The following is a 27,047-nucleotide window of genomic DNA, read 5'->3' as shown; positions in this document are numbered from 1 at the left end:
AGATCAAGGTCAGTACTTTGATGCTCCAGCCTCTTGCTCTAATTAGCCAAGGGATGAAGGGATTGTGCTCTCTATGGCAGCACACAGACAGTCCCAAAATCATAGTGTGATGATTAATTCCTTTGACTGCTTTGACATCTCCTTTAACGTTGCTCTGATATAAATAAATGCTACTGAAGTTAGTTATAAGTGGAAATATTACCTGATTCAGTGACATGGAAAATTAAATTGAATTATCCAAGAGCATTAATCATGAAGGCAGCATAACGCTGGAACTGTGTAATTGAACACACGTATTTTCCTCAATGAATTTAAAGTGGTTAGACAGGGACTGAAGCCCAGCAACAAACTTTTAACTCCTCTAAGAATTCGGTTAATAGTTTAATTAGGAGTTTCCTGTACTTCTACGTTCAGTGGAGATCAGTGGCTACTGCATATGTTTTTGGAAAGGAGGAAGAAAAAAACCCCAAACCTCTTGTATAGTCTCCACAGCACTGTCCTGGACATGTCTTCAGTATGCACTTGAAGAGATCATGGCCAAGCTCCTCAGATGTGGGAGACAGATGCACAAATAACTTTGTAGAACTGGACCCAAGCCTAGTCTTGCAACGTAGGACTAAAGAAGAATGCTTAAGTCTAGACAAATGTATCATATGATCCCATTTGTTAAGCATAATCTGTCTTACGTTTTACTTATAAAAACTTGTGAAATATTTATTTTAGGGGTGTGTATACACACACACACACACACACATGTGTTTGCATATCTCTGTATATTTTTGTTTGTCTGACTCATGCAAAGACAGAACAGTAGTATTTAATTTCCAAAGCTTCTATAGTTTCCATTAAACAAGCAAGCACACAGTTTCCTGCTGTGTTTTTAGGTCAGATATGGAAGAAGTGAGAAATTTGGAAGGTCAAGAAAAGCTATCAGTCATGCAGCACAAGTAAATAGTTTCCCTCACATGCAGGAGGAACGTGGATTACATTACAATATCAATTATTGTAGAAAATTAATCCTATTTGAGATGAGCTCTTAAATTAAATACATTCTTAAAAATATCTCTTCTTTTCTCTTTTCTCCCCTCAGTTGCCATGTATCGAGAACCATCTTTGCATGATATTGGAGAAACAGTGCCAAAGGCTGGGGTAACTCCAAGTAAAAGCACAAGTGCATCTGCAATAATGAATGGCGGCAAACCAGTTAACAAGAGTAAGACGACATAGCCAGATCCTCACAGGTGTTGTGACTTATTGAGTCCTGAGTACAGTTGAGTGATTTATCCTTGCCAGACTTCCCCTCTGCAATGTCTGTGGATCAGCTTGCGGCAAGTCACAGACCTGCCTGTTGCTGTTTCTGACCTGAGTTGTTGCAAGCGGATAAATCTCAACATGTAACTCCACCCACAACAAGAAGACACCTGGATGAACCAGCTAAACTCAGACCATGGAATGCCCTACCAGATATTGGAATGCCTTTTTAATATCTTTTCTGTGACTGTGACACTTCATGTGAATGACATACTTCACAAATACACTTGATACCTTGCCTGCTGACAATTGCCCATAATCCCTTTTTGAGTCCAGTTTCAGCAAAATCCATGTGTTTAAGTTCGATTTTGTAGCACACAAATAATCAAGTAATTTCTAGTTAGATGCTGTAAACCTGTGCTATTATGGATTTCTCTTCTTCCCTTTTTTATAAGGCTGCTCGCTCCACTGTCTGTGACCTTTTGCAGGGATTGTGTTTCTCTATAACTTAAGTGTTGCCGGTGGCTCAGTTTTGAAAGCAATCAGGGAATCAGGAAGCCTTCAAAAATCTATTATTACAAATTATATCTATAAAGAATAGGATTGTTGTCTCTGGCTTACAATAATGATTAAACGTGAATACTCTTTAGTAACAGATACTGTGCTTCTGAGGTTGGCATTATAGTGGAGGGAAGAGTGTCAAACACAACCAACAGGAAGTCTTCTGGAACGAGTGTTTGGCATCCCCCTATAGTTTCTTTGTGTGTGTGTGTGTTTTATACATATCACAGGCTTACTGGTAATGGTAACATTTGCCTTGCCCAGCGAGCAAGACCCACTCATTTTTGGGAAAGTGGGTCCAGAGAATTTTGTAGGCCTTGTAGGCCTGAATTAAGGCTCATTTTTCATCTACTAAATCTTCATTGTTTGAAAAACAACCACCACCAATAAAAAAAAAATAAAAAATAAGACTAACCAGAATTGCGCTACCTAAATCCATTTCAAATATAATCCTTTCCTGTTTTTTAAGGAACTGAACTTAATGCCATTGTCATTTTTGGCTGAATCCCACACCTACTTAGCAAAGCATGGGCAAGGATGTTGTTGTGTTCTTTTTTGCAGCACCAATGCAAAGGGTAGTTACAAATTATAGTTTAATATTTCTGGTGTTTTAAAAAAAAAGTTTTAAAACTGGACATATTACAAAAGTTTATTTTTATTTTTAGCTAAGCATGCGAGTCCGATCCTATGTATCTCACTGATATCCCAGTATGTACCTCCACCCAGCTTCCTAGGATAATATGCCCACCAAATTGCTAGATTGAAGGTGCCGTGCCTTGATCTCTGTATACTGTACTTTCTCCTACATGAACCTAGAAGAAATCAAAAACATTATAAAATTGAAGCCTTGGATCATACTACCAGAAACACCAACTCTTTTGAGTTTGTCACTTGTGAACAATTAAACCAATGTTGTGGGGGGAGAGGGAAGATTTAGAGAATGCCACAGAGAAGCCACTGAAGTGTTGCACACTTAGTCACAGGCTTTCAGGAGACTAAAAATATGGGTACTCTGTGTATACTTCAGAAGGTATTTGTTTCTCAGAAAGGGCAACAAGGACCAAACTGTACCTCAGTCTGGAAAACTCTGTGGCAACACTCTCTTGGCCTCTTGCTGTTACCTTGATTTTTAAGGACAAAAAAAGGAAACTATCCATTCCATTTTTACCCTTGTATTTCTGGCAATTCATTTTATCACATCTTTGTGCTGAAGTCCCTAACAGAGACTGCTGTGGTTATTTCAAACTCCCTGTCTACTCAGCTGAACAACTGATTCAGTCTGAATGAAGTCTTCATGCTAGTTTTTAAACACTTTCTGTATTTGATAAGCAACGTTTAGTGCACTCTTCAAGGAGGCTACTGTAAAGCTGCTAAATTCTAGAGAAACTCCCCCCCCCCCCCCCCCCATAGGCCAGACTTCCTGGTTTATAAATCTGAGAACAGCAAGCTAACACTTGATGTTGGGTCTTTCTAGGGAGGGAATGAGTTAAGCATGAAACCCACTGTCCATGTAGAGAAAAAAACATATAAACCTACTCAATACTGTGATAAAAATGCAAAGAAACTTTGACTTAGACTGTGCCCTTGCCTGCTAGCACTAAATACGTGTGTGTGGAAAGCAACGCTTTATTAAAAACTTCGGTGCACCCTTCTCATTCCATCTGGTCCAGTGGGATTTATGCACCATCCCTGAGAAAAGAAAACAAAACCAAAGCAACTCACATGGTGAGCTGGGGGCTTGCTTTCCATCTGGAGGAGCCATGGGAGGCAGCAGCCTTGATGTTGTACTATCTGCTGGGTCCCAGAGGAGGCCCCAGGCTTTCCTGCAATTATGAGAGCAGTACTTCACAATATTTTGAGTAAGATAATAGAGCTGAAGGCTGCATTCTCTTTCTCTCTCACCTGAATTTTGTAAGAGTTCACACAGAGGGATTATATGTGTTCACATCCCATCCAGATGTCTTTTTATTCACCCAGTGTAAGAGCCTGGGGAAAGACAGGGCTGGAGATCTGGCTGAGCCATGCAAGGAGGTTCTCATTCATGGCCTGATGCTACATAAGTATTGTTTTCAATGTTAAACTTTTGATCCTGAGCAATTATGATCTGTGAGCCAGTTTGGGGGGCTATAATTAAGGCCAGACTTAGTTTTTGTAAGCAGTTAGTACATACTGGAAATACAGCATTTTATTTATTATTTTCTGGTTTTGTTTCTATGGGCTAAATCCATATGTGTGTCTAATCCAATGAATAGATGTCCTAAAAAATATTTTTTCTACTGTCTGTTTAAACATAGCAAAGGGGTCTTTGTGCTTTGTTTCCTTCCTTTAATTTTGTCTCGTCTCATCTGTTGCATGGGAAGAGGATGGCAAGAATGAACTGCATGTAGTAGGATATGTCTATCAAAGCACTGCTGGTCTGTATTACTAAATTTACATACATATATGCAAAGAGTTTGTCTGCCTTGTACAGTTTGTGTTTATTCTTATTTGTTGTATACACAGATTCAACATGATGAATAAAACATTTCTATAAAGGCATACCAGAAAACAACAAAAAAGTTTCTGTAAGAAGTAGACTGTGCAAAACATCATTGCACTGGCCACAGGATGGTGAAACTTCATGAAAATAGGTTGGCAAACTCAGTTCTCCCCTTTTACCATGCCAAAGAAAATTTTAGCTCCTTAATATAATACCTCTCTTGCTGTTCTCCAGGATAAGACTTCACCATTTTCTTCCCTCTAAAATTAATTTTGCTGTTAAGTGAAAGCTGTTTTCAACTGTCTGTTACTACTAACATACTGTACAGTAAACCTGATGGAATCAATTTGTATTTACAGGTTGGGGTTTTGTACTTACATGTCCAGCTGTCTGTGAATCTGCAGCATTCCAGATCTTTTGCATGCTTGCTTTGTATTTTGTTCTTCTGGGTTTTATCTAATCTCTGAGAGAGACTGTTTGCACAGCAATCCAAACTCATCTTACCATTTCATATGTTAACACTGCAAAAAGTCATTATCTCTTTCCTTTTTTCCCTGAAACCTGTATTTCAGCTACAGTTCTATTTGGCAAAATCAGTCACACCTGCACTGTTTTAGAAATCTAAAGTAGATATGAACCACTTCAACAAAGCACCATTTTGTTGTACTTCAAGAATTTTATAAATACACAAGAATCCTTATGAGATTGCTCATATGATAGAGCCTATAGAAAGGTGACTATAGCTTTTACGTGCTTTGTATTTCACGTAACACAGCTTTTTCATAATTTGCAGGGGGGATTAGCCACTCTCAAATAATTTTTTAATATACTATCATCTTCACAAACTTTAACTTGTGTAGACTCCAGTTGGTTCTTAACAACCCCCCTCTCCCCAAAAACACAAAGCAATTCATTTTGACTATGGTATATACCTGAAACAGCACTAAGAACTCTGACTTTTTATATATATATGTAGGTAAACTTTCTTTGGGTTTAAAACCACCATAAACAAAGAGGTATGAAAGCAGGCAGTTTGGTCCGTACACTACAAGTGTGTCTTGCTGATCCATCTGTCTATTGGTATAAAGAAGAAATTACTCAGCTCTATTCAAATAGGAATGCCAGTAAAGTCAGACTAAGTAGGTAGGTTATCTTTCTTTTAAATGCCCCTTTAGATAAATTCATATTCTGTGCAATGTATTTTAAAATGTCTAGTAACAGAGGGGTTTTTGTGATGACTAATGCAAATCTGTGGTTTATTTTTAAAGATGTAATAAAAGTTTTGTTCTATTACCTAGTCACAGAAATATTCAACTTAGCCTTCTTCATCCCAGTATCATTTAGCTACAAAATAAGATGACATTCTGTAAAGCAAAGGCAGTGCATCAGAAATGTCAGAGCAGGTACATGGTTAAAAGTTCATCTACATTTTTCTAAAAGACACTATGGCCAGGGGAAAAAGGGATCGCAAGTGGGTTAATAAATTTTAGAAGCAAATCAATCCTCACCTCTTTTATAGGCTATTTTACAGGTACGTTACATACAATAGACATAATCTTGCAAGTCTATTGTAGAAACATTCGGCACACTTCTGGATTGTGTTCTTTCTCTCACAAGAAAGCAAGGCTATAGTACCTTCTGTTTATCACTCTAACCAGTACAAAATCCCCATTTATCCAATTTATTTTTGCCACCTAGAAATGCCTTTTGCCACAGGCCTGGAAACAAGATTTTATAGTCACTAGGTATGAAAGATCAAGCAGTATGTTTCACTCCCTTACGCCTCTTCCTGCTTTTACAATTTATGTATCTGGGAGTCCCATCACAGGGAATGAGGTACAAAATCCCATTTTATTAATACAGCTATTATTTTCACATATGTAGAGTAATAATCTTACTTCTTCCAGTCTCATTTTTCTAGTAAGGAAATGAGACACAAAACAAATCTGCTGGGAGTTACATCACCAGTTATCTCAGCATGAAAAGCGGAGGGAATGTTCAAGCAACATTATAAGAAACAGAATTAAAATTGGAAAGGAATTTATGTACACATTATATTGTTAGTAGTCTTAGTTAATACTTCGAGGTTTATAGTCATAGCACCATTTTGTTTGATAATTTACATTTTAATGAAACATTGACAGTAGCTGTCTTAGAATATTCTAGTATTTTTCCGTATTTACCTTTAATAAACAACTTGGATGACATTTTTTGAAATGCAATGGCTATGTAATCCATCTAGTAGCCAAAATGTTGGAGTTGATGTTTTTTTAAAAAAATTCTAACAAGAAATCAGAATCACCTTACACTTTTTAAGTATAGAAATTTAAAATTAAAGCAAATTACAAAGTAAAATGCATCAAATATGACAATGCAACCCTCTAAAGAATTGTTCTTTTGCATATGAATGAGTACCTGAAATACCACAGCGTATCTACAGTATATGGAAATCTGCTTATTGTGCCATAAAACATGTCATCTACTGAACCTAGATAAGAGTTCTGATTATTTAGTATTTTGTTATTACAGTACTAAACATAGATGGAATGAAATCAAGGGAAAATTTGTATCTTTCATTGTTTACACTCTGATTCAGCAGATGAATGTATATGCGAAAAAACCATTGATTATAAGATGATTCAAGTCAGTGGTATTCATAAAAATAAATAAAACCAACAATCTGTGCTGTCCAGACACCAGGGTTGACAACATGCATATATGTTAAATTTAAAGAAAATATTCCTGTTAAGCTCTACAGAGTTTAAAGGTTAAAAGTATAAAATATAAACTATAATTTCAAGATGAATTTTACTTTGAAGATTCTTTATACTGTATGAATACATTTTAGAACTCTGCTTGATATTTTGGTTATCTAAAAAAAAAAAAATCAGCTAGCAGCTTTGGGGTGTATGTCTCGTTATTTATCTGCATAACTCCTATATAAGTTATGCATGGATGTTTGGTGATTATACTCCCTGAGAACATGGGTTTCACAAGCTTCATTTTTAGAAAGAAGGAATCCCGGTTAAGGAAAAAAATGAGTAAGAGAAAGAGCAAGGTACGTGGGAAGGGGGAATGATAAAAGTGATTAAATAAATGCATTCAAATTTTTTGCATTCTATTACACATTCTGTACCACTGCATTTTCCTGTTTCAAAATAGTCCTTTCTAAAAGAAAATTAATTTCTAGATTAACAATGGAAATATCTTTTCTGGTTGATATATAGTTCCCTTATTTCTGAGTCATGTACCTCTTCAAAAATCAGGACCTTGGCACCTAAACCACAATGTTACACTTTGGTATTAAAAATAAATATTTTCCAGCCATTTAAGCAATTTCTCGCTCAATCATGGTTTCACAAAATGTAAACACTTTTGAAACTAAGATGTATGTATCTTTTCTTGCTCTAAAGAATTCAAGGGCTGCCAAATCTACATGTACAAAAAAAATAAGAGACTCATATGTAAATAAATTAGGGAAGTCCCAATAGTTGTGCATCGTTCATAACTCAATGTGAATTTCACACTGAGCAGCATTTCACCATTGGAAAATAAAAATAAAATTTTTGTTCATACCACTGCTTTGTTTGTGTTTACTATATTAAAACTTTAATTGCTTTGTTGCCATTGTCTGAACATCTTTGGCTGAGACCAGGTTACTGCATAGCATAGCTGATTTTTCAAGTCAGTTGATCTTCAGGCTCCTCACTTCTATAAAAGCAGTTAAAATCACTGAATACCATGTGTGACAGTGCAATCTGTTTCAAACATTGATTTCTAATAGCATACAGAATTGTCATCCTAAAAGCTATTAGTATAACAAATTTTCATTTGCATTACTTTAGAGAGGACTAGGCAACTGTATATACATAGAACAGTATGATAAAAGTACATATGAGTTGCAGGATAGATATTCAAAATAGTTAATCATACATTTTTATCATTATTAGTTTCATTCCTTATACTCCTATAGGTTATGTATTTGAAAGTATCATAGTATGTAGACTAGATAACCAACTTACTGACACGTTAACCACAGAAACTAAGAAGTTCTCTTGTGAACAGGGTCTGTTCAAACGTTTTGGGTCTTCAGTCTATGGTTGTCAGGTAATTGGACCTCATTTATACAAATACAATTCTTTGACCAAATAAAAAATCATTAATTTTTTTATAAGGTTTTTTACAGCTTCTTTCAATTTATGAGCTGGTGCATAATCAGGATTGTTGGAAAGAAAAAAAGGCCAAAAAATTTATTTGTCAAACACCATAAAATTAATGAAATTTATTTTTGACAAATATTCAGCTAGTGCTACTCTTCTACAGGAGTATTGCTGCGTACCGGTATGGAGAGGTGACAACCAAGTAAATAATATTTAATAAAAGGCTTTCTCACATCTTTTCCAAAGGTTGCTAAAGAAATAGGCATTAGGGGTGTAATCTCAGTCCCACTGAATTTACCAAAAAACTCTGGAGAAGTCCCACAGGGCCAGTATTTTATGACTTCACCTTTTAAAGCTTGGACTGCTCTACTCCCAAGGCATTTTTAGTTTTTTTTTCTTTTAGTTTTGTCATGCACTTCTTTAAGGAGCAGGCCACTCAAATGAGTGTTCTAACGTATTTACACCCATGTACATGTGCATGCATGCACACCCACAGCCACAGAGTACTTCTGAAATTAAATGTTCTAGCAGCCTAAAGAAAAACAAACAAAAAACCTCCTCAGTCTTTGATGTCCTTTGTTAAGGGTATTCTCTGCCCAGCCAGATTTCACAAGCATTTCCATTCCAACCTTCCCAGCACTCACAGTTTCCACAGCTACAAACACCATTGCCTAGAACAAAATGAATAAAGGGCAATTACCATAATTGAAATGTACTACATTAAAATGTTTTATGGAAGTAAAAAGCAATGCTAAAGTAGTAATATTGTTCCTTTATTGTTCCCCCCACCCTTTTTTTTTTTTCTTTGGAAGAAAGCAATTACTGTACCATTGCATTAAGAAGCCACCCCTAACCTACACTTACAAAGCATTAATAGCATTCTCTCAATAATTCCATCAGCAGAATTGCAAATACTGTAATTATGCCACTACTATTTGTACCCAGCTGTTGAAGCTCAGTGTTCACACTGTACCTCTAGGTACAAGGAAAAAACAAGATTACTTTTAACTGTTATGCAGAAAGAAAAATATATAAAAACTTAAAACCAGAATAGCAGTAAAAGCATCACTTTGAACATGAAAACTTCAAACCTAAATTCTAAAAATGCTAAACAAATAATATCTCAAACTGTCTATTGGATGGAAAATGTGTTTGCCCTATTTTGCAGTGGGGAAACATTAAGCATTGAGACCCATATCTTCATTTTATTTCAGTGTTTTTCATGACTCCTGGATGCTCAGTTTGAGACCCTTACAGCCTGGGTTTCCAATGTGAGCTCCTCTTCCAACTTACTTTATGAAGACCCGTGAATAGCCACTGCAGCCAAAGGTAAGGCTTCCATTGCCTCTATACTGGCTACTTGCCCCCGGAAAAAGACCCTTACTAACAGGGTTAGCTGGAAGACACAATTTACTGGTGTCAGCCCTCCCACTCTCACTCTAATCGGCTTGCAGATTTCCTCCACATCTAATAATTGCTCGGTAAAGATTTTCTAAAATTAAGATTTGTAACAGGAAGCAGCCATTGAGTTAATTTAGCAATTCCCACGTTGCTTCTTGTCACTAGATTTGTCATGAGGGTTTGTTGGCAGCCTGCCTGTTTCTGTCTGCATCTGCCACCTGAACTCTCAGACAATGTTAAGGTGAAGCTGCTTTAATCACTAGCCATCACATCATAAGAAAAACTGTCAGGTATTTCTGCCTCCCACTGAGAACTGTCTGATTGCCAGGAAGCTTTGTTAACCCACAGAACTATGCCTCTCACCTACCAAAGATCATCATACAAATGAATTTTGTCTATGACTTAAATGCATTATACACATAGGAAGTCCAGTAAGAGAACAAAAGTTAAAAATATCTCATGATCACAGTGCTGACACTGTATATCCTTTGCCAAAAAGCAGTAACTTGTAGTCTATTACAGTGAAAATTGTTGATGGATTTCATAGCTGGCTTACTTATTTTAAATTCATACTCAGGCTTTCAAGTTCTTTCAAAACCTTAAGTTGATTATCATGCTGCACGAAGAAACAATTATAGCAGGTTTGAATAATCAGCAAATGCACTTCCTCTGTCAGTGGAGAAAGAAAAAGCTGGGCTTTGTCTCACATAATTCCCATCAACACAGTTTGTTTCTTGGAGCAATTAAGTGTTAGCCTGTACTGCACCTGTGCAAATGAGACCGTCATGTTTGTCACAGTCTCTGTCATCACATTCACAGAAATCGCCTGAAATGTACCATTCCTGTGGTGAACAGATGCACTTTCCACAGTGGCAGGAACCTGAAATCACAAAAATTATTACTCGCAGTCAAAGAGCACTGGCATTTTCAGACTAGAAATAACATCCCCAGACACACACCTGCACACATTACATACGTGCACATATGCACAAAATTGCTGCCTAGAAGCTCTTGCATAAAAGAAAATAATCAAGCTAAAGCTTTTTGAATAAAGCATTCTTTTAGCATGAGTTAGGGCATGGTGAGATGTTACTACTAATACTTTGATTCTACTATTTCGCTTAATCAGGACTCACATTTTGAAGCTTTCATTTCAGAGACCTACAATCAGGGCTGCTCCTCCTAGTAACTGTTCTTTTATATATACCAGAAAAGCTCAGATTGTCCCTGACCCGCTATTACTGAAGGCAATAAAATCACAACCAGGAAGAAAATGGCCCTCCTCATCTAAAGCCTTTAGAGACAAGTCTACAAAAGACCAGAGGTGCCTAAGACTAGCGTTTAGACCCTCAAAATCCTCATCCACAAATGAAGCTGCTCCACCTTCCATGGAATTACTAAATATTTGCTCTAGGTCAGAAAGAGTTTGTGCACTTAATGGTGGTTCAGCAGTTCGCTCATTCTTGCAGAGTAGCCCAATGCTCCTTGTTGGGATTATCCAGGCTCCTCCTCCTCAAGGACATCAGGTCGCACCCCCACAGGCAAAGGAGGGACTTTGTGGTGACATTCGGCTGTAACCCACTGAGCACCAGAAACCTCCCTTTAAGGGAAGACTCACAGACGTCCCTGCCTTCAGGAGAAGGTTCATGGCTCTGAATCCTGGAAGGAAGAGTTGCTCACAGGCAACCAGTGCCAGGAAGGCTGCAGCCTGAGAAGGGTGTGAGAGCACCTTTTTGCAACTAGAAATGCCACTGGAGATGGTAATTCCTCCTGGCTGATCCCAACACCAAGCTGAAGAGAGCTGTTTTTTACAGCGCCCATCCTAAGCTGCCTGACCCTATACAGAGTTCAGACACTTAAAAGCCAAGGTGAGGCACTTAGTAACTGCTGAGCAAAAACCCTTTTGTGGACCTACCCCTAAAAACTGGTTCCAGCATAAATCAATACAAAATCTCAAAACCTAAATAATTACAACAAAGAACACACACATAGTTTTCAATTACAGGAAGTGGATTTTAAAAAAACAAAGTCACAAAAGCTGTCGACCTTTAACGGAACATGATTATAAACGAGTTAGATTCTGTTGAAAATCCCACCCTCTTGCAATATTTCCAGAATTATTCCCATACAAAGTCACTAATGTGTTTAATTCAGTATTAAAGAAAAATATATAGAAGGAAGCTTGTTCATGTCAGAATATAAACTGAACAGAATTCATGGGTTACTTAACAGTGCCTGAGACAAAGTGTTCAAAATGATGTTTTTCCATCTTTTCTTTCTCTTCAGTGAGCTCTGTGTAAAACCCATAATAAAAATCCAACTACACCTTTTCTTAAAAAAAGTGGATCTGTCAATACGAACAAATTTTCCCTAGTTTTTTCCCCTAAATATTGAAGTGTCTCTGATGACTGAAACTTAATTCTTTAAAACTTCAGAAGAGCCTCAGCAAACTATCTATTTTTTAATAAAAATCTAAGTAATTTAGTGTTTATTGTAATCTGACAAAAAATAACTCATTGCCTAATTTTAGAGAAATGCTCTAAAGTTTTAACTTGTAACATATGGAACATGCAAATATAGGAAGAGCTAGTGATTGGAACATTTGGGGATGGGAGTATTTGGTTAAGCATCTACTTTTTCCATTAGTTCTGAGTACTGCTTACTAAGCCATGGGTACAGAAAATACTGACATTCCCTACAAGGATAAAAAATGCCACTGTATAAAAAGGCAGCGGAGGATAGCATACATATCGCATGGTCGCTGTATAAGAGATACGCTAAGACATACTTGAGGGTAATTCAAACCAAATGTCTCTGTTTATCCAAACTACAAGGTACTGACAGCTGAAAATGACGAATAGTATGAGAATCTTAGTGAGCAGTTAATAAGAGCACGACATTGTAAGAAACCTGAAGTGATTCTGCATAAGCAAGCACTGATGCTGCTACTGAGGGATGCCCATGATGTTTAAAACTATTTTGCAGAAGATACAGCAAATTTAACACCAAGTCAAGCAAGGAAGATCAGGCTCCATAACGTAAAATCTGTTAGGGAGCATGAAAGTATGAAGTCTTTTCCCTGAACAGAGCATGCTGCTCTGGGAGGCTCCTCAGTTTAATTAAAATGAGTCTAATGAGTTGCAGGGTGTTCCCTGGGATCCCAGCCAGATTGTCTGGGGTGCGATTTGGCTCATTACCTAGTCCACGTCCTGCACCGTTACAGTAGCCATCTGCAGCCCTACATTTCCTGCCAGGGAGGCAGCAGCATGGTGGGTGTTGCTGTTTTTCCTTGGGAAGAGCTTTACTACAGGTGGCATAGTCAGCGAGCCAAGATTTGAAAACAATCCAGGAATGTGGATGGCCCAACTTTTCTTATATTAACCAAGTGCAATTTTCTGAAAGTGTTCCACAGTTACCTGCTGAAAACCAGGAGTCCTTATTCTATTAAATCCTACACACAGAAACCAAGCTGCCTCAATCATTATAGTGCTTGCATATCTTGGCTAGGTCTCCAGCACCAGCAAAGACAGAATACCCACCATTACTGCATGGGTTCAAAACTCCCTTTTATTTGACCAGTAATGGTTACTTATTGCTCAATGTAATGAAACAGAAAGAACAGTTTGTCATTTTGGCCTCTGCACAGTGTTGTCTGGCCTTTGGCCAGTCACATTAGCTAAGAACAACATAGTGGGTACTGAGTAAGGTGTGATTTCTAGATACATATTTAAGCATCAAAAATAGATTTGCCTTAAAAAAAAAAAAAAAAAAAAGCAAACAAACAAAAAAACCAACAACACAGGAGAAAAAAAAAAAAAGATAAGCATAGGTAAGCATAGAAACAAGAGTTATAAATGATTAGACTGTCTTCACCTGTGATCCCCATCCTGCTCAGAGAAAACACAGGAGACAGTTGCCTCCTTGGATGTTCCTTAGCCACATACTTCTGAAAGTCACCTTATGTAGGCATTTTTCGGCTGGGACAAACTCTTGTATACGACCGGCTGTTCCCACAATAAAGCTGCTATACTATCTAATTTGACACTTTATAATAAAAAGCTTTATTATATTGGCTGTCCTCAGGGCACCTTCCATCACATTGGAAGCTCACTTGTGCTTGGGAGGCCAGGCTGGAAACCCCATTTAAATTTCCTTTGCACTGAAATAAGTTACCAAAGGGACAATGGAAATCTGCCTGATGCAGAAGGCTCCTAGCTGGTTTTACTATCTAGCAGGTTTCTCACCTGTCTAGGTAAGGAACATGTATATGTACGGAGGAATGGCAGTCCAGTCCGGAGTAAGTGCATTCTAGTTTCCAGCTAGTCCCACCACCGTTTTTGTCTATTTCTCTTCCAGACATGTTATATACAAAAATAGGCAGTTTGCACTATGGGGGAGCTAAAAAGCCCTCTTTCCAGTTATGCAATTTCCAAGCCTGAAGGACTGTAAGGTAAGAACCTAGCAGAAAAATTTCACATAATTATCAAAACTTTCTAAATTTTATTCCTCCCTGTGGCAATTTTTTATAGCTGGACTAAAGCTGATGCAACCACCTGTATAAAAATTGGTAAGTGAGAGAGTCTGTGGGATTCTGTCATGGGGGCTGCAGACATCTACTTTTCCTTTGCTGCTGTGTTGGGGAGGGGGTGGTTAAGTATACCGAATGCTGCTGTTAAACACTCTCCTCCATTTACAGTTGCCTGAGATATTACATTTGCCACCTTGCCCACTGCAATGTTACTGCAGGTAGTGTCCCTGTCCCTCAAACTAGATGGAGCACTAACAGTTTATAGTGTACAGCTGTTAAACACAGACCATCAGATAAACACATACAGGGAATTATATGCTGTTAACAAATTGCACAGGAGAGGAACACTGCTAAATGTGTGTGGCTGCAGTGGGTGTTCAATAAAATGGATGTAAGTACATTACAGAGCCAAATATAACATCCTTTTAATAATAGGTGCCTTTGAAAGAAAGGGTTACTAAACAGCTTGCTGCCATGCACATTAGTCTTCCAGAACATGATCAATTCTCTTCTGGTGGGGCACTGACACAGGGTAGCTCAGCTGCCAGTTCTTACCCTTCCCCGAGCATAATATGCCATCCGCTGACTCGCAGAGACTTCTGCTCTCCTCCTCCGTCATGTTGCAGTTCCTTGAATGCTGGCACAACTTTCCAAACCATCCATCCTGGCAAATGCATCGCCCGCATGAGCAGGTACCATGGCCTGTAATGACACCAAGGTTGGTTACGAGCAAAACAAGCAGCAAGTAGTGACTGTGGTCACGACTGAGATCATCTTCAGACCTCTGCAGTGTGAAGTACATGTTATGGGGTAGATGAGCAGATAGATGGACAGCACAGCTTCCCAGCAGGGTGGCTGCTTTCAGTTCTCTCATTCTTTTGTTAAACAGGGTGCCCTAGTGATGTGCAGAAAAGCATAGGCACGGCCTCCCTCATCCAAAAAGCTCAGCATCAGCTCAACTTTATGGGATGTTCCCTAATACAGCGTACTGAGGACAGACACAGCCCCCTTCCTTCCTTGTCTTAATCCTGCATCCCAATGCTAAAGTCTCACCTGCAGATCCCATACTATCACCTGAAGAAGCAAACCCCAGCACAGGGCTGAGACCAGAAAGGCACACAGCAGAACAGTCATGGGAGATAAAAGCTGCAATCTCCTCCAGCAGCCCATTAAGGCTGGTTATCTGCTGCAGTGCGTGGAGCAGCTGATGTGCAAAGCCTGGACTCAACATACTCTGCAACTACTACAGATTAACTCATACAGTACAGAATGAAGATAATTCCCCCAGGGTCTCATGATCTCACTCCTGATACTGTAGCGAGAAGCCAAAGGAGGAGCAGGAAGAAGGAAGAGACCAGAGCATTCTCCAGTGCACACGCTTCTATGACCCCAAGGCAGGATTTTGAAGAAGAATGGGCAGGCTACCATGGTGGGCTCTCTCCCCAAGACAAACAGATTTCAATTCTCAGATCAAGACAAGAAGCCTGAATGAGAGGGAAGGTGGACAGGCAGAAGAAAAACAGTAGCAAGGACACAGCTATCAAAAGGTGATGAATAATAAGGGGTGGAAATAGGGGGGAATGATAGGACAGAAAGAAAAGAAAAATGAGAAAAAACTTAGAATAGAGGGCAAGTGGAGAGGAATACACTCTGAAACATTAGGGGAAGAAGGGCAGGGAATAACAAGTGAGGGAAAAGTCAAAGAACACGTGTAAAAGATAGCGCCCAGAAGCTATAATCAATGTTTAAAAAGTGGGGGTGGGTGGTATAGATTACATAGATTTTTTGAGAATTATGTGTACAAAGATTAATAAAAAAGGAAAATATGTTGAATAGTAAACTGAGTGGAAAATCTGGCCAGGAAGAAGGGAAGTGACAAGAATATAGAAATGGAAAATAGGAAAAGGAAGTAAAGAGGGTCTCCCAGCCATAATTGCATTTCTAAACCTTTAATAATATTTCTGCTGGGATGGGTGTAAGCTAATCGGTTTACTGGGCTTAAAAGAAGCAAATTATACATACCAGTGACTTTTGTCCTATCCTATGTAGGACAAGGGAGTGAAAACAACAGGACTGAGATAATTTGGGAGCATGGGCTGGGAAGAAGGGAACAAGCAGTATCTGGCAAAACATTGAGCTGTAGGATGCAAAGAAGGAATCCAGCAGTTTTGCTTTTCTGATTTGTGGACTTTTCATGAGGCAACAGTGCAACCTGTCATTGTAAACTAGGATGCAGCACTGGTAGAAACCCAAAGGAAAAACAAAGCTTGTAGTTTGCTTTAAGTGGAAATCCTGAATATTTTACTGTTGGCCAAATGCTTTACTAATTTAAATTAGAAAATATTTGAAGCTCAAAAATCTTGGAGCTGTTATTTGCAGTGATCTAAACATTCAGAATAATTTTTGTACTCCAGACTGTGTATTGATCTTTGTTTTTAAATCTTATTACCTATACAAATTTAAATGCTCAGTAACAATGACACAGTCTTATTATGATAGTATTCTTACCCACTTCTGCAAGTGACATTCAGCAATTATACATTTATACCTATGCATTTAGTATATATCAAATATTACAAATTGAGAACTAGCAACAATAGAAGCTTGATGCCACTTCAGCTTCTGTGTTAGACTGGGAAACAACTATACCACAAACCAAAATACAAGCGGTAGAAAACAATATATACTTTTCCAAATGCTCTTTTCAGGCAGATGGCATGCATTATCTACATTAACTTACTATAGCTAAGCTTCTGTCAGAACATTTTTATCTGCCTTATTTATTTTTAATTAATATCATATAGATTAGATTTGAGAATAGCTCAACCATTGAAGAGCAAAATATACAACTGGATGTCAGTGTTGGAAAACTATTTGGGAAGATACAAATGCTTGTACGCATTTTAGCAGCAAATAGTAAGAAATCCATGCTGATTCACTGAGAAAATAATTTCATATAATTTTTTTTATGCAGTCATTATGATTTACAGAATGCAGAGACGGATCATGTAAGCCTTTACACAATTCAAATAAAAAGGTAATGAATAATCTATAAATTTACACCAAACATTTAACAGTTTACCACATAAAATTTTGACATGCATTTTTCTGAGATGACCATTCCTCTCCTTCTTTGTGCCATATAAATCCTCAAAACATAAATGATTCTTTTGTCTCACGTAATCCATTTTACCAAAATAATATTTACTCCAAGCTGACACTAGCCTCGGCAGCTGCAGCTCTATGGATGCCTCATCCATCAGGGTGGTGAGTATACAAGTGCTTAGCCCAGTGCTTTTTAACCCCTAGCAATCTTCTGTGTGTGCTAGCCTCTGAAAAGCTGCTTTACACAGTTTAGTTGTGTATATCCTCCTTGCAGAGGGTCTTTGCATTTATCTGAAGATGTCCAAACAAGGTGACTAAAATGAAGGGGCAAAACATTATAAACAACTGCTTTCAGTTGAATGTAATCAAATTACATTCAAAGTGCCCCAGTTGCATTCCAATGAATCCCAGACTCTCAAAATTATGCACATAAGCAGCTACAAAAAGGTGTTACTCTTGCCCATAGGTCTTTTTAGATCTGAACATAATTCCTTCCACAGAGGAGAATAAAATTCAAGAATACAGTAATCACAGAGCAAAGGGAGAAAGATAAATCCCGAACTGAAAAAGTCCAGCCCAACTGAATTGGCTAACATGATAAAATACTGATGTAACTATTCAGTTTAAGCAGATTTACTGGAAAGTGTTAGCCTATCATCAATTCAGATTTAACACAAAACTCAAAATCACAAACAAATTGCATATTGCAATGGTTCTGAGACTATAGCTCTTCATTCATAAAAATCTGTGTTAATGAACATTTAAATATATAGCAAAGTTTTAAACATTAATCTCTAATCAAGAAGAAGATGTGATGGGAGAGAGGCAAAGGAGAGAAAAAGATGATGTTAAAGATACTGCCACTTTGTTTAGAATTTTCAATAACTCCCATAACCATAAGATTTAAACGTAGAGATATGAATGCAGCAACAAAAAAAAGCTGTGACAGATTACCAGCAGAGGTCCATTATAACCCAAATCAACCCAAATCAAACCAGACAACAGAATGAATTATTTCTTACCGTGCCTTGAAATAAAACTGTGTGGTTGTGGGAAACGTAGTTTAGGACTACTTATGGAACTGTTGTTGGAGTTCCCAAAAAACCTGCATGATAATTTTCTAATACAAAAGGCACCATTACATGGGAATGTCAACATAATGAAAAAGATGAAGTACTCATTGCAGAGGAAGCTGGTTCTTATTTATAGACTAACTGATTATAAACAGATGATGTTCATGAAGGGCAAACTGAGGCCAGGCCCAAACAAAATTTGGCACCTCAAGAGAATAAGTTCTTCAAATTGATATAACTGGATGAAAAAAAAAAAATTAAAAGTATACTAGGAATATGAAAATCTTAATATAATGCAGGATCTCTGATTTAGAACAATACACTAAATGAAACAAATATTTCTCTCTGTATTTAAATAGAAACAGGAATTTCCATATTTTTTTTTGTTACAGAACTATGATAAATAACTTTCTATATTATTAACATAAGAGAAAATTAAACAACATCTATCTGAGAGAAATATTTCTAAGTGAGCATGCTTCATTAGCCCACCCAAGTATGCTAAAACAGATGTTAAAACATTACTGGATCACTGAGTTTTATTTTTATTGAATATCTGGAGAATGCCATAAGACTGGCACAGTTGTGGTAACCACAGTTAGAGAAATCTAACGTAAATGTGAAGCAAAATCCTGATTGTCTATTTTATTTTCATAGTAAGTCACTTAGCATTGTCCAAGTCTAATAAAGGTGGGCTGTGGTGTCAGTTTGAGCAACACAGCAGGCAGGCAGTTTAGCAAAGCCTTCAAGTGAAACACTGCGGTGAAGAGGGCTAATGCCATCCTCGTATGCATATAACACGAGAGAAGCGAGTACGAACATAAATTAGTAGGAACATTTAGAGCACTGATGAGATGGACATTAATTTCCTGCGACTCACTGTGATAGCCACGTTTGAAGAGATTTTGAAAACTCTGGAAGAATCCCCAAAAGTTCCAAAGAAAGAACTCAAAGAGCAGAGAAAATTGCTTGTTGAAAGAACTTCTAAGATCTGTATTTGCTTAGCCTATTGAAAAGAAAAAAGGAAAAAAAGAAGGGGGAAAAAAAAAAAAGGCTAAGTGTCTTAGCAGGATCTGAACTACCTTCTTTGAATATACTTGAATGGGGATTCTCAAACTACCAGAGAAAGACAAAGCAAGAACCAGAGAGAAAGGCTGATACTGACAAATTCATTTGAGAAATGAAACAGCATTTCAAACAAGGGTGATGACTACTGAAACAAACGTTCAGGTGGTGTTGGCATGGGCTGCGCATGTCTTGGAGTCTTCAGAGCACCACCTTCTCAGAGGCAGGCTTTAGTTGCATGCAGTACCACAGACTTCAACATAGAGGTATAGTGTAATGGCTATTTATAACCTAATATACGAGGTTCAATGTATAACCCCCTCTTGGATTTGCAAATACTTATTAATCAACCTAAATGTCGATGCATTAGCAATTAATTTACTGCTCATTTCAACAGAAAGATTCAATTAAAGTGCTTTTACAAACCTAAATCATATTTCATGCTATCTGAAAAGCTAAACAAGCTACATTATCTGTGCATCTATGTAAAGCCTCAACTTTTCATACACCTGCACAAGTGTTGAGGTGACCAGGACAGAAATATATAGTGCATTTAAAAGAAAAATTAGAAAAGTAAAATTAGCTAAGCAAAACCAAATTAATTTAATGCAGAATATACCATGCAAATTAATACCTATACTGGCTACATTAATCACTCTCATATCTAACTCAATATCTACTGATCCTTTTGAATTTATCTGTTGCTTCCCCTGAATGTCTCTCAGAGCTAGGATGAAAAAGTAGTTAAGTGCAAGGACACAGACATTGAATCATTAACTCTTTATTTAGGGTTATCAGAATAAAACCCTAAATCACACTAGCCTTATGTCAGGCAGACTGACTTCTCCACTACCTAATACAGTCATTATCACTTTTTTTAGCTTCAGTTTTACCCAGCAAGCATGTGTTTGAACTCTTTTTTCCCAGGAGAATCAACTGCATGTTTCAATAACTAATACCATAACAAAAAAATCTCTATTAAATGGTATAAAAACGTTGAAGTTTTTTACATACAGTGAATTCTGTAACAATTATACGTATTTCAGATTCCTCAGTCAAAAGAACATGGTCCCTGCTCTAAAGACTTTGCAGTAGAAAAGATTAAAAACTTGTTAGGTAGGAAATAAACTATTATTTTAACATAAAGGGAACCACAGAGAAATTACTGGTTCAATTCAGATGCCTAGTGCCATTTGACATACCCTAAGATATCTGGGACATTCTCATGACGGTGGCAGCTATGCAGGCATCCCTGTGTCCTTGTGGAGCCAAGTTAGGGTCAGACAAGGGTAGCCTTGGGCATCAGAAATCATATAAGATGCCTAGCTTTAGGCAGTTGAAGATTTTGAAATAAGGTCCCATGTAGTTTGAGAAGCCATAGTAGCATCAGGAGTTGAATTCATATTTCTGAATTTTTAGACCAGTCAGTGCCAAAAGCTGTCTTCAGCTGGGGCATGGGCTAGTATTATTTTTCTCTGCTAATGTGCATTTAGATGAGCTCGCCAAGCCACTCTCCATAATTTATCAACAGTCCAGGCAAACTGGAAAGGTCCCAGAAGATGGGAAGTTACCCAGTCTATCCTAGCCCATCTATAAGAAGGAGGTTCTGGGAATCTACAGGCCTGTCAGTCTAACCTTGGTGCTGGGGAAGGTTATGGGGCAGATCATGCTGAGTGCCATCACACAGCATGTACAGGACAACCAGGTGATCAGGCCCAGCCAGCATGGGGTTATGAAAGGCAGGTCCTGCTTGACAGGCCTCATCTCCTTCTGTGACAAGGTGACCTGCCTAGTGGTTAAGGGAAAGGCTGTGGATGCTGTCTACGGACTTTAGTAAAGCCTTTGACACCATCTCCCACAGCATTCTCCTGGAGAAACTGGCTGCTCGTGGCTTGGATGGCTACACTCCATGCTGGGTTAAAAGCCGGCTGGCTGGTGGAGCCCAGAGAGTGGAAGTAAATGGAGTTACGTGCACTTGGGGGCCAGTCACAAGTGGTGTTCCCCAGGGCTCAGTACTGGGGCCAGTCCTGCTTAATATCTTTATCCACTATCTGGACGAGAGGATCCAGTGCACCCTCACTAAGTTTGCAGATGATACCAAGTTGGATAGCAGTGTTGATCTGCTTGAGGGCAGGAAGGCTCTGCAGAGGGATCTGGACAGGCTGGACCCAATGGGCCGAGACCAGTTGTATGAAGTTCAACAGGGAGAAGTGCAGGGTCCTGAACTTGGGTCACACCAGCCCCACACAGTGCTACAGGCTTGGTGAAGAGCGGCTGGAAACCCACCTGGTGGGAAAGGGCCTGGGGGTGCTGGCTGATGGCCACCTGAACATGAGCCAGCAGTGTGCCCAGGTGGCCAAGGTGGCCAACAGCATCCTGGCTTGTGTCAGAAACAGTGTGGCCAGCAGGACTAGGGCAGTGATTGTCCCCCTGCACTCAGCACTGGTGGGGCCGCACCTCAAATCCTGTGTTCAGGTTTGGGCCCCTCACTGCAAGAGGGACACTGAGGTGCTGGAGCGTGTCCAGAGACGGGCAACGGAGCTGGTGAAGGGTCTGGGGCACAAGTCCTGTGAGAAGCTGCTGAGGGAACTGGGGTTGGTTAGCCTGGGGAAGAGGAGACTCAGGGGTGACCTTATCGCTCTCTGCAGCTGCGTGAAAGGGGGATGTAGGCAGGTGGGGGTGGGTCTCTTCACTGAGAGGAATGGCCTCAAGTTGCACCAGGGGAGGTTTAGACTGGATATAAGGAAAGACTTCACTGAAAGGTGTTGAAGTGTTGGAACGGGCTGCCCAGGGAAGTTGTTGAATCACCATCCCTGGAGGAATTTGAAAACACATACATGCGGTGCTTAGTGACATGGTTTAGTGATGGACTTGGCAGTCCTGGATTAATGATTGGACTTGATGATCTTAAAGGTCTTTTCCAGCCTAAATGATTTTATGATTCTATGATGCTATGACTTTAGGTATACTGGAGAGTTACATAAATGTCCTATATATTTCTGTTTCTGTGAAGCAACATTAGTGCAAGAAATGAGAAAACTGTCTGACAGCAACTACACCATAACATTAATACTTAGCTTTGTTTAATGAAGCATATCATTAATCATAACTCTCATTTTTGTGGTTATGGTCTTATTGGTCCTCATAAGAACATGCTATCTGAAAATACCATGTTTCTGCTTTACTGAACAGATGACAAAAAATGATGTCATTTCTGATTTCTGCAGTATGGACCTAGAACTTTCATAAAAAAGAATTCACAGTTTCGATGGTTTTCTTTATTATATAATAACACAGTTATTTTTATATATATATATAAAATAAGTATTTGTATGTCTTATAAACCACAGCTTTTCCGTTGTTCTCTGCCAATACACAGACAACACTGGAAATCTTAAGACTGGTGTGAATGACATATGAATGGAAATGTGTAGGTAAGCACCAGAAAAAACTCCAGAATGAGGTTAAAAACATGACCTGCATTGATAGCCAACAACATTAACTGCAGTAAAACTGAAGAAAGTGTTATTGTGTCATAATAGAAGATTTGCACTCTTATAAAACAATGGTGTGGTGACTTTCATGATGACTTGTCAGCAGAAGACTGTGCACTCAAACAACAAAGGATGTCAACACAGACACAGCATAAAACTTGTGTCATTCCTTTCCTTGTGAACCCAACAAGAACAGCATTGTCCTGGGAATGTCAAAAATGAGGAAGCACAGACAGCAGGCATTAGACTTGCCTGAAACTTACAGAGATGAAGGTGTGCAAAATTGTGAGCCAAAAGACTCATTGTAACTGTGTGGTCCTAAATGATATAAAATATGTGTCTAAAACCCAGTTTGTCAGTCAAGATGAAACAAAAAGACCTACTCAGAACTTGATGGGCAGCGTCTCTTGTCCATCTGTCACACACAAGTTATCCTGACCAAACTACTTAAACCCAGACACTTTGATGCTTGTATGTGTGTGTGAGAATGCAAGTGAATAACATCAATGAGAGAACGTGTCTGAGTAGTAAAAATTAATTTACTTGGGGAAGTTATAACAAAAATATTAACTTCCCCTCCCATAAAGTCTCATGTAGTTTTTGCTGCACTAGTTTTCTACAGTTAGAGGAGAGAGAGGTGTGAAGGCGGACCTGCATAAGGAGGGATTTAAGGACATAAGGACAGCATTTCCATCAAGAATAAATCAGCTCCTCCAGCTTTTACAAGCCTTTATACTACAACCAGAATCTCAAACTAATGAGAACTAATGCTTTTTACCAAAATGCATTGGTATAAACAAACAAAAATATAACTGCATTTACTCTTTGATGTGAACAACTGGATTTCCTACAGTGTTAGGATTGTACTTTGATGTGCCATGGCCAAAAAAAAAAATCATTAAAAAGTCATCAAAGTGAATTTGCTCACTTGAAAATAAATTAACCAAACTCCTCAAAGTATTCTATTGTCACTAGTCACCAGTCAAAGAACAAAGACTGTCACCCGTCAATGAACTGGCTTACTGGGGTGACCAGAGACTTAGTTGTTTCTTGGTGTTAAGGACAGTGCAAATATGCAGGTCTAAGTATTAAAGGTCTCATTGAAGCTAATTAATTGTGGCCCACTATATGAAGCACAGACTGAAATACTGACATAAAACAAAATGGAAGGATCCCTAGAAATATGTAAGGGCCTCCCGTGAGTTACCCGTTACAAGTTTCAACCTTTGCTATTGGCCCTAGTGATGAACTTGTGTGGAGCTTCAACCAATTTTTTACATTTTTTAGGGCTGTGTTTTTATTGTAGCGTTTTTAAGCAGCATAATCCTGCACCAACCAGTAGCATGCAGAAAACCTGAAAGGACTTCTGTTTTATTCCTTCAATGTTTGCTACTTTGCTGTGACAAGAACTCACAACTAGGCCAATAATGGTCCAGAGAACAAATCAAAACAAATGGAGTTAAGAGCACTATCAAATCAATTTCAAATTGATCTTTACTGGTGTTCTGAATTCTTGTTGCCTGCCTGCCCTCTGTCCTGAAAGAGAACAGAACATAATGGACAACAGTCAGCCCAGCGAGGCAGAGCAGCCAACAATGGTATCACTGAAAAACATGACTGGACACAGCAGGGGGTCAAATAACGCTTAAAAGCTCAGGCTGGCAGCACAGCCATAACCTCAGAAGACAGAGAGAAGTGTCTCTCATCAGGATACTGGCAAACCTGTGATCCTCCAGTCATATGTGTGCACTGAAACCACTTAACTTGCACATGAAAGACCTGAAGAACCAAGTAAGCCAAATAAAACGTGATGTTAAATATTGCTGTGGATCAACACTGCAGATATGCTCAGGCAATTCTTACATCATTGAAAAAAACTGAACTGCAGGGAATAGGCCTTTAGGTAGAACATATCTATCTCAAAAAGACTGCATTAGATACCTGCTCCAGCCATAGCATTAGGTCTCTTTACAGAGGCACAGACAAAGAAAGGGGAAAACAAAGGAAAGAACTGGCAAGTGGGTCAAGAGAGGTGAGCCTCTCCCTCGAGTCTCATGAGACCCAACCTAGAGTACTGCATCCAGTTCTGGAGTCCCCAGTACAAGAAAGTCCTGTTAGAGAGGTCCAGACGAGGGTCACAAAAATGGTCAGAAGACTAAGAATACCTGTCCTGTGAAGACAAGCTGAGAGAGCTGAGGTTGTTCAACCTAGAGAACAGAAGGCTCTGGGGACACCTTATTGCAGCCTTTCAATATTATAAAGGGCCTTTATAAAAAAGACAGAGAGAGAGTTTTTACCAAGGCCTGAAGTGACAGAAGAAGGGGCAATGGTTTTAAACCGAAAGAGGGTAGACTTAGCTTGGACATAAGAAAGACATTTTCTACAATGAGGGTGGTGGGACACCGGAACAAGTTGCCCACAGAAGCTGTGGTTGCCCCATCCCTGGGAGTGTTCACAGCCACGTTGGATGGGGCTTTGAGCAACCTGATCTAGTGGAAGGTGTCCCTGCCCATGGCAGGGGGGCTGAGCTAAATGATCTTTAAAGGTCCCTTCCAACCCACACCATTCTATGATTATATGATTCCATTAATCCACTTCTAATAGCAGAGTGCTGTGGAACCTATGCCAAGTCCTCCTGCAACCTCTGTCTTTCTGGAGACATCATGTCTCTATTCCTGGTACTGCAATGATGGACAGCCAGGTTTTTAAGTGAATGACTCACTACAATCATGGAGAAACATGGTAATAGGGTCTCACTCAGTTGTACCCTAATTTATCATATCTTTCACCTCACATATTTCTACTGTCTCATGGACAGCTGGTCTGGAAAGCAAGCTATTAATCAATCTCTGCTGGTCAGAGGAGGCCAGTAACAATTCTTATTCAAATCATTTAGGTTGTCATTCACATTTCTCATTTCAGCATGCATTTAATCTGAAAACACTGGTCTTCCTTCCTTGTGCTTACAGGCACTCAGTGCTCGCTGTCAGACCCTGCACATTCAGAGTCCAGCTTACCATTCTCTGAAGGCAGAGTTACTAGCAAGGGCTTATGTCCTGACAGTGATTGTCTAGGTAGCAATAGTGGTAGAAAAATAGTAATGAAAAGAGGAGAAGGAAAGAGGAAGGAATAAGCAGTTCAGCAAGAGATATCAAGGAGTTCAGGCTGAGATGGAAGCGTGGACAAACCCAAAAAGGAAGAGAGAGAGAGATGTATAGGCCATAAGTGCAAACCTGATAAGAGAAGTTCTGTGAATAGGTAAGTTGCAAAAGAGGAAAGAAAGTAAGGTTAAAGTTGGTAGAATCTTCTAAGAAGGGAGATATATGAAAAATTGTATATCAAAGGAAAAATGGAAGCATTCAAAATATTATCTCCAGGATAGAAAGTGATAGTCAAGCAAAACATCTGACAATTACTAAAGAGTAGGGCTGAAGCTATCTGTAACATCAGAGACTACAGAGGATCTGAAAAGTTTAACAATGACAGAAATTCCTACATTTGGTCAGATACTGTGGGAAGAGACATTTCAATGAAAATGTTGGTGGAAGCCACAGTGAAAGTGGTCACAGTGAAAGATGAAGTCACAGAAAATGCATGAGTAAATGGCTCATATTATGAGTCTGAGCATGAGGGAAGGCAAAGAGAATTCATTTGCTAAATGGTGAGTGAACAGAAAGCTGCCATTGATGGGGACTGAAAATAAACGTTACTGTACTTAACACTTCACCTAAATATGTGCAGCCTTAAGTTATTGGGGCGGGGGTGGTTACTTGAGGCAGGTGGGTCAGAAGGACAGGTGGACTCTGGATGGTCAAAGAAAATCAGATTTCAGGACCTGCCAGCAGAAAGAAAAAAAAAAAAAAAAAAAAAGGGGGGTGTGTGGGGTGTTGGGAAGAGGCAAAATGAGGGTAGGAGCCACTCCAGAGCTCC

General features: G+C 38.9%; 2 protein-coding genes across 2 annotated transcripts in view; one reads left to right on the top strand and one right to left on the bottom strand.

Annotated features, from left to right (window-relative positions):
* The window catches only part of FGF14 (fibroblast growth factor 14), a 140,371-nt gene extending 135,539 nt beyond the window's left edge, over positions 1-4,832 (top strand). The window contains exon 5 of the mRNA XM_037378053.1: positions 1,091-4,832. Coding sequence (XP_037233950.1) covers positions 1,091-1,227 — 137 coding nt within the window. The 3' untranslated portion in view covers positions 1,228-4,832. The remainder of the gene's footprint in view (positions 1-1,090) is intronic.
* A 3,958-nt stretch (positions 4,833-8,790) lies between these two features.
* ITGBL1 (integrin subunit beta like 1) overlaps positions 8,791-27,047 on the bottom strand; it is a 143,116-nt gene continuing 124,859 nt past the window's right edge. Inside the window, exons 9-11 of the mRNA XM_037378052.1 lie at positions 14,936-15,082; positions 10,619-10,732; positions 8,791-9,122 (exon numbers count right to left, since the gene is read on the bottom strand). Of these exons, the coding sequence (XP_037233949.1) occupies positions 9,031-9,122; positions 10,619-10,732; positions 14,936-15,082 (353 nt within the window). The 3' untranslated portion in view covers positions 8,791-9,030. The remainder of the gene's footprint in view (positions 9,123-10,618; positions 10,733-14,935; positions 15,083-27,047) is intronic.

Source organism: Falco rusticolus, chromosome 2, assembly GCF_015220075.1.
Source record: "Falco rusticolus isolate bFalRus1 chromosome 2, bFalRus1.pri, whole genome shotgun sequence".
Taxonomy (NCBI): domain Eukaryota; kingdom Metazoa; phylum Chordata; class Aves; order Falconiformes; family Falconidae; genus Falco; species Falco rusticolus.
This window is presented reverse-complemented; position numbering and strand designations above follow the sequence as displayed.